Below are 7,500 nucleotides of genomic sequence, written 5' to 3' on the forward strand. Positions count from 1 at the left end.
CACCAGAACCATCCGCGGACCGGCCCGGATCCGACGGTGTGCGGCTCGCCCGGGTTCCGGTCCGTTTGGACCGACTTATCGCGGGGCAAAGCCGGCCCGGTTTGACGCTAATCCTTTGGAGACCCGTAGAAGCTCGAGGGAAGGTCCTAGAGACGATCCGAGACCACCTCCGTGTTCAGGAGGCTCGGAGCTTTAAAACGGTATATGACATGCACGTATGGGGGGCCCCGATCTCCCAGGAGAGCCGGAAATGTCGTTTTCAGCCATCCGGAAAAGGGCCCTCCATAGGGAATGAATGGGAGACCACCCGACCTTTGAACCGGGGCTGCAGCCGCAAACGGGGTCCGATCTCCGCGTGCTTCGGCACCCTTGGAGGGTACGTCGGGGGCTATGGCCAAACCGAGTTTGAGACCCCTGGCTCTTATGGTTGGGTCTCCAGGGGGTCTCAAATCTGGGGCCCCCCAGGGCCTGGATCTCGGCCTCGGGGGGCGGGGGGCCCGGACCAACGGTGGCACACGGTCGTGGGGGTTGCCCCCAACCGACCCACCGAGTTTCAGCCCTCTGGGACACCGTTAAGGGGGTCTCCCGCGGGGGTCTTTGCCTCCGTCCCATAACCCACCTTACCTTTGGAGACCCGTAGAAGGTCGGGGGAAGGTCCTAGAGGCGATCCGAGACCACCTCCGTGTTCAGGAGGCTCGGAGCTTTAAAACGGTATATGACATGCACGTATGGGGGGCCCCGATCTCCCAGGAGAGCCGGAAATGTCGTTTTCAGCCATCCGGAAAAGGGCCCTCCATAGGGAATGAATGGGAGACCACCCGACACTTCGGGCGGGCCTGGAGCCGCAAACTTGGTCCGATCTCCGCGTGCTTTGGAACCCTTGGAGGGTACGTCGGGGGCTATGGCCAAACCGAGTTTGAGACCCCTGGCTCTTATGGTTGGGTCTCCAGGGGGTCTCAAAGTCCGGGGGCCCCCCAGGGCCGGGATCCAGGCCCTGGGGGGCGGGGGGCCCGGACCAACGGTGGCACACGGTCCGGGGGAAGGCCCCGGACCGACCCACCGAGTTTGAGACCCCTGGCTCATAGGGTAGGGTCTCCAGGGGGTCTCAAAGTCCGGGGGCCCCCCAGGGCCGGGATCCAGGCCCTGGGGGGCGGGGGGCCCGGACCAACGGTGGCACACGGTCCGGGGGAAGGCCCCGGACCGACCCACCGAGTTTCAGCCCTCTGGGACCCCGTTAAGGGGGTCTCCCGCGGGGGTCTTTTCCTCCGTCCCATAACCCACCTTATAGCGAATGGCAAATGTCCGCGGTTGCCGCTGCCCTGCCTCCATTCACGCTGCCAGGGCGGGCGTCAGCGCTGCCCTGCCTCCATTCACGCTGCCAGGGCGGGCGTGAGCGCTGCCCTGCCTCCATTCACGCTGCCAGGGCGTGCGTCAGCGCTGCCCTGCCTCCATTCACGCTGCCAGGGCGGGCGTGAGCGCTGCCCTGCCTCCATTCACGCTGCCAGGGCGGGCGTGAGCGCTGCCCTGCCTCCATTCACGCTGCCAGGGCGGGCGTGAGCGCTGCCCTGCCTCCATTCACGCTGCCAGGGCGGGCGTGAGCGCTGCCCTGCCTCCATTCACGCTGCCAGGGCGTGCGTCAGTGCTGCCCTGCCTCCACTCACGCTGACCTGGCAACCCTGAGCGCTGCCCTGGCAGCGTCAGCGCTGCCCTGCCTCCGCTCACGCTGACCTGGCAACCGTGAGCGCTGCCCTGGCAGCGTCAGCGCTGCCCCGCCTCCGCTCACGCTGCTGATTAGCCGGAGGGCAGCGGCTGCGCGCTGCCTTACAGCTGGAAGCAATCAGCCCCGCCGTTCCCCTGCAGGTAATTGGCCTCAATAGGCGGCACCTGCTCATTCCAGCTGCAGCAGCCGGACAGAGACGCTTCTACTCCACGTTTTGAGCACCGGGGAAGCCTCCAGATGCCACACCAAGGACCCTACAGACGTTGTCCAATCTGCTGCAGTAAGTTTGCTCAGCTGCCGAAGCATTTAGAAAGGGTTCACCACGTTTTGAACAAGGAGGAGCGGAAAATCCTCCTGGCGTTTGCCCACGGACGGGTTAACGTCCGGGGGCTGGATTGTCCCGTCCGGGGGTGCAGCTACAGAGGTCCGAGAGTGGACCGCCACCTCTACGCGGGTCACAAGGAGCTGGACATCGGGGCCGTGAGGGACCACCTCCGCCTTCTGCACTGGAGGGCCACCCTCCGCGCTCTGGCCGAGCTGAGGTCCACGGAGCCCACGCCGCAGCTGGCATCCGAGCTGGACGTCTCGGAGCGGCAGCCACCGGCCCCAGAATCGCCGGGGGAGGACGGAGATGTCTCCTCTTCTCCGGGGACCGCCCTGGAGCCTCTTTCCGGTAGGGATTCTCCGCCTCGCTCCCACAGACCTGGTTCTCTGCCCGCCTCGCCGCCCCCTGGTTCCAACGTCTCTTCTCCTCCTCCTCCTGGTTCCACGGCCAGCCCTCCTCCTCCTCCTCCTGGTGGTCCTGGTGGTCCTGATTCCGACCCCGGCTCTCCCCCTCCTGGTCCTGCTTCCAACGCTGGCTCTCCTGCCCCTGCCGGGACGCGGCCAGAGGCGGAGACGAGCGACTCTGACCCTCCGGCCGGCTCCAGCAGCACCAGGGCGGTCCGAGGGCTTGCCCTGCTCCCCTTCGCCCCGCTAGTGTTCCCCGCTGCCGTGGAGAGCTACTTGGAGGAGTACCACACGCACCTCCGTGGGGCCCTGCCCACCCCGCAGCACCGCATGAACGCGCGCTCCAAGCTGGGCCGGATCCGGAGCCTTCTCTCCTTCGTGGCCCGGGGGAAACCTCTCAACGCCACCTGGGCGTTCATGCATGACCTGGAGAAGATCCACGCCTTCCCACAAGCCCTGAAGGACAGGGGGAGAGCCATAACAACAGTCAAGGTCTACCTGGTGAACTTCTCGCAGTTCATGGACTACTTCTCCGAGACCCCGCCGAGGGGCTGCAGGCTGACCAAGAGACAGATCAGGGGGGTGAGCAGGGCGGTCAGAGCGGACCTCCAGCAGATCGTGACCGAGGTAACCCTCCACCAGATCTCCGTGAAGCGCTCCAAGGCCAAGAGGTCCATCGGCAGGAAGCAGCTGCGGAGGTGCAAGAGCCTGGCCACGGCCACCATCCCTGTGCTCCTCGGGAAGCTGGAGGCGGCACCCTCGAACGTCCAGCTCCGCCACAGGCTCTACGGCTACCTGGCCTGCTACCTGTCTGCTGTCTACGGCCACCGGCCTGGGGTGCTGACCAACATGACGGTGGGGGAGCTCCAGGAGGCGATGGAGGATGCTGAGGAAGGCTCTCCAGGCTTTGTGATCAATGTAAGTGGATCTACGAGAACCAGGGGCATGGAGCTGCAGGCAGAGAACCAGGCGCACTGAGCTCCATGCTCCTGGAGCTCATCTCATCTCATCCCTTCTCAGGTGAGGAACCACAAGACCAACAGGGCCTTCGGGGCGGCCCAGCTGTTCCTGACCCACGCCGAGTTCAGCTGGTTCGTCCGGTGGCTCTCCGTCCGGAGCACGCTGAACCCACCGTGCCGGTTCCTCCTCTTCAGCAGCAAACAGAAGCGGATTGCCAAGCTGACGCGGTTCTCCCAGTGTGCCTGGACGGAGATGGGGCTTCCAGGCCGGCCCACCATGACTGATTTCCGCAGCGCAGTGGCCACACACGTGGGTAGCACATTTCTCCGGTCGGAGGGGGGGGGGGGAAGAAAAGACCACCAGGTTTTTTAATACATTTTTATTCTGTTTTTCAGGCAAGGGATGCACACAGCAGCGAGGTCAGAGGAGAGCTTGCCCGGGTCATGTGCCACGACACCAGGACCGCGGACAGGTTCTACGCCAACCAGCTCACGGCGGAACAACTGGCGGACATCCGGAGCAAGTTTGACCGGGCCACAGCGCCACAATCTTCCTCTCCAGGCTCCGGGGAAGCCAGCCCACCACTCCCCCCCCGGCAAGGTGACTCCTCTTCGGACCTGGCCTCCTCCACCACCCCTGGGGACTCGGAGAGAGAGACGGAGGAAAACAATTAAAAATGTTCAATAAAGATGTTAAATGTGAAACAACCGCATCTCTTTAATTACCTGGGCTGGGGAGGGAGGGTAGGTTGGGGTAGCTCCAGGCCCTGACCTCCAGGCAGAGAACCAGGCCTGGAGCTGCAGGCACTGACCTCCAGGCAGAGAACCAGGCCTGGAGCTAAAGGCCTTGACCTCCAGGCAGAGAACCAGGCCTGGAGCTAAAGGCCCTGACCTCCAGGCAGAGAACCAGGCCTGGAGCTAAAGGCCTTGACCTCCAGGCAGAGAACCAGGCCTGGAGCTAAAGGCCCTGACCTCCAGGCAGAGAACCAGGCCTGGAGCTAAAGGCCCTGACCTCCAGGAAGAGAACCAGGCCTGGAGCTAAAGGCCTTGACCTCCAGGAAGAGAACCAGGCCTGGAGCTGCAGGCCCTGACCTCCAGGCAGAGAACCAGGCATGGAGCTAAAGGCCTTGACCTCCAGGAAGAGAACCAGGCCTGGAGCTAAAGGCATCTCTTTAATCACCTGGAGGGGGGGAAGGGTTGGCTTGGCTCCGTTGAATCAAATATGATCCCAGCAGTTCTTGAATAACCAGATCTCACCCAGCTACCGCATCACATGTGTTGCTCATTTCCAGATCTCACCCTCAGGTAGAGCTCCAGGCCCGCACACACATGCAGGGGACAGGGCATGGAGCTCCAGGACCGCACACACATGCAGGGGACAGGCCATGGAGCTCCAGGACCGCACACACATGCCTTCCACCTCCACCACCACCCTAGTCCCCTCCATCTTGCAGCTGATAACCTCCAGCTCTAACGACGCCTCCACTTTTTCCACCGGCATCACAGCTCCAGGACCGCACACACATGCCTTCCACCTCCACCACCACCCTAGTCCCCTCCATCTTGCAGCTGATCACCTCCAGCTCCAACGCCGCCTCCACGTCAGGGACAGGGGCAGGTCGGCCTCGGAAGGCCGACCGGCCCCCTCTCAGCTCCGGAGGGACTTAGAGCCGGGAGGGGAGAGAGAGGGGGCTGCGGTCTGCCCCGCACCGCAGCGGGGCAGGCCACGGCCGGCCTCAGAAGGCCGACCTGCCCCCCTCTCAGCTCCGGAGGGACTTAGAGCCGGGAGGGGAGAGAGAGGGGGCTGCGGTCTGCCCCGCACCGCAGCGGGGCAGGCCACGGCCGGCCTCAGAAGGCCGACCTGCCCCCCTCTCAGCTCCGGAGGGACTTAGAGCCGGGAGGGGAGAGAGAGGGGGCTGCGGTCTGCCCCGCACCGCAGCGGGGCAGGCCACGGCCGGCCTCAGAAGGCCGACCTGCCCCCCTCTCAGCTCCGGAGGGACTTAGAGCCGGGAGGGGAGAGAGAGGGGGCTGCGGTCTGCCCCGCACCGCAGCGGGGCAGGCCACGGCCGGCCTCAGAAGGCCGACCTGCCCCCCTCTCAGCTCCGGAGGGACTTAGAACCGGGAGAGGGGGCCTGCCCCACACCGCAGCAGGGCAGGCCCCGAGGAGAGACAGGCCATGGAGCTCCAGGGCCGCACACACATGCAGGGGACAGGCCATGGAGCTCCAGGGCCGCACACACATGCAGGGGACAGGCCATGGAGCTCCAGGCCCTGACCTCCAGGAAGAGAACCAGGCATGGAGCTCCAGGCAGGCACACCCAGAACACTTACCCACATCCAGGCTTTGCTCCGGGGAGAGAAACAGACAGTCAGACCCATCCAGAGAACCAGGCTCTCCACACTCACCTGTGCACCCACACTTAAGCACCCCTCCTCGGACTACACCCTCCAGCACGCAGGCCCTGGAGGTTCGTGCCCCTGGTAAGGCAAGAGGGGGGGGGGGCTGAGGCCTTGGGCTCACCAGGGAGGGGTTCTCCTCCCCGGCCACATCCCCCAGACAGCCCCCTCTCTGTCCCTGGTTGGGACTTAGAACTTTTTCAGACATGCACTGAGAACCAGGCCCACAGGCCCAACACGTTTACCCACACTTAAGCACCCCTCCCCGGCCACATCCCCCAGACAGCCCCCTCTCTGTCCCTGGTTGGGACTTAGAACTTTTTCAGACATGCACTGAGAACCAGGCCCACAGGCCCAACACGTTTACCCACACTTAAGCACCCCTCCCCGGCCACATCCCCCAGACAGCCCCCTCTCTGTCCCTGGTTGGGACTTAGAACTTTTTCAGACATGCACTGAGAACCAGGCCCACAGGCCCAACACGTTTACCCACACTTAAGCACCCCTCCCCGGCCACATCCCCCAGACAGCCCCCTCTCTGTCCCTGGTTGGGACTTAGAACTTTTTCAGACATGCACTGAGAACCAGGCCCACAGGCCCAACACGTTTACCCACACTTAAGCACCCCTCCCCGGCCACATCCCCCAGACAGCCCCCTCTCTGTCCCTGGTTGGGACTTAGAACTTTTTCAGACATGCACTGAGAACCAGGCCCACAGGCCCAACACGTTTACCCACACTTAAGCACCCCTCCCCGGCCACATCCCCCAGACAGCCCCCTCTCTGTCCCTGGTTGGGACTTAGAACTTTTTCAGACATGCACTGAGAACCAGGCCCACAGGCCCAACACGTTTACCCACACTTAAGCACCCCTCCCCGGCCACATCCCCCAGACAGCCCCCTCTCTGTCCCTGGTTGGGACTTAGAACTTTTTCAGACATGCACTGAGAACCAGGCCCACAGGCCCAACACGTTTACCCACACTTAAGCACCCCTCCCCGGCCACATCCCCCAGACAGCCCCCTCTCTGTCCCTGGTTGGGACTTAGAACTTTTTCAGACATGCACTGAGAACCAGGCCCACAGGCCCAACACGTTTACCCACACTTAAGCACCCCTCCCCGGCCACATCCCCCAGACAGCCCCCTCTCTGTCCCTGGTTGGGACTTAGAACTTTTTTAGACATGCACTGAGAACCAGGCCGACCAGGCCCTCCAGCCGAACATGCGTACCCACACTTAAGCACCCCTCCTCGGACTACACCCTCCAGCACGCAGGCCCTGGAGGTTCGTGCCCCTGGTAAGGCAAGAGGGGGGGGGGCTGAGGCCTTGGGCTCACCAGGGAGGGGTTCTCCTCCCCGGCCACATCCCCCAGACAGCCCCCTCTCTGTCCCTGGTTGGGACTTAGAACTTTTTCAGACATGCACTGAGAACCAGGCCGACCAGGCCCTCCAGCCGAACATGCGTACCCACACTTAAGCACCCCTCCTCGGACTACACCCTCCAGCACGCAGGCCCTGGAAGTTCGTGCCCCTGGTAAGGTAGGGACCCAGCCCCTGGGAAGAGAGGGGTGAGGTCTGCCCCGCAACCGAGCGGGACAGGCCCTGGCCGGCCCCGGAGGACCGGTCGGCCCCCTCTCGACCCTGGAGGGTCGGAGAACCGTAACCAGCAGGGCACCGGCCGAACCTGCGCACCCAT

The 7,500-nt window shown here is 64.0% G+C and overlaps 1 protein-coding gene across 1 annotated transcript; it reads left to right on the forward strand.

Annotated features, from left to right (window-relative positions):
• Positions 1-295: 295 nt before the first annotated feature.
• On the forward strand, positions 296-4,116 carry LOC148153832 (uncharacterized). The gene is made up of 4 exons (XM_088015970.1): positions 296-376; positions 1,898-3,367; positions 3,470-3,718; positions 3,805-4,116. Exons 1-4 carry the CDS (start codon positions 296-298, stop codon positions 4,081-4,083), a joined length of 2,079 nt encoding a protein of 692 aa, XP_087872096.1. The 3' UTR covers positions 4,084-4,116.
• The last annotated feature ends 3,384 nt before the right edge of the window (positions 4,117-7,500 follow it).

The sequence above is a fragment of the Poecilia mexicana genome, unplaced genomic scaffold (genome assembly GCF_051168715.1).
Source record: "Poecilia mexicana isolate PSO_F unplaced genomic scaffold, ASM5116871v1 scaffold_18, whole genome shotgun sequence".
Classification (NCBI taxonomy): domain Eukaryota; kingdom Metazoa; phylum Chordata; class Actinopteri; order Cyprinodontiformes; family Poeciliidae; genus Poecilia; species Poecilia mexicana.

Bases quoted from the DNA above. Each gene is read 5' to 3' on its own strand.
- LOC148153832 (XM_088015970.1), top strand. From the start codon at position 296: ATGGGAGACCACCCGACCTTTGAACCGGGGCTGCAGCCGCAAACGGGG. The intron at 377-1,897 runs GTACGTCGGGGG...TGCTCATTCCAG, and splicing joins TGCTTCGGCACCCTTGGAGG to CTGCAGCAGCCGGACAGAGA. The intron at 3,368-3,469 runs GTAAGTGGATCT...ATCCCTTCTCAG, and splicing joins CTCCAGGCTTTGTGATCAAT to GTGAGGAACCACAAGACCAA.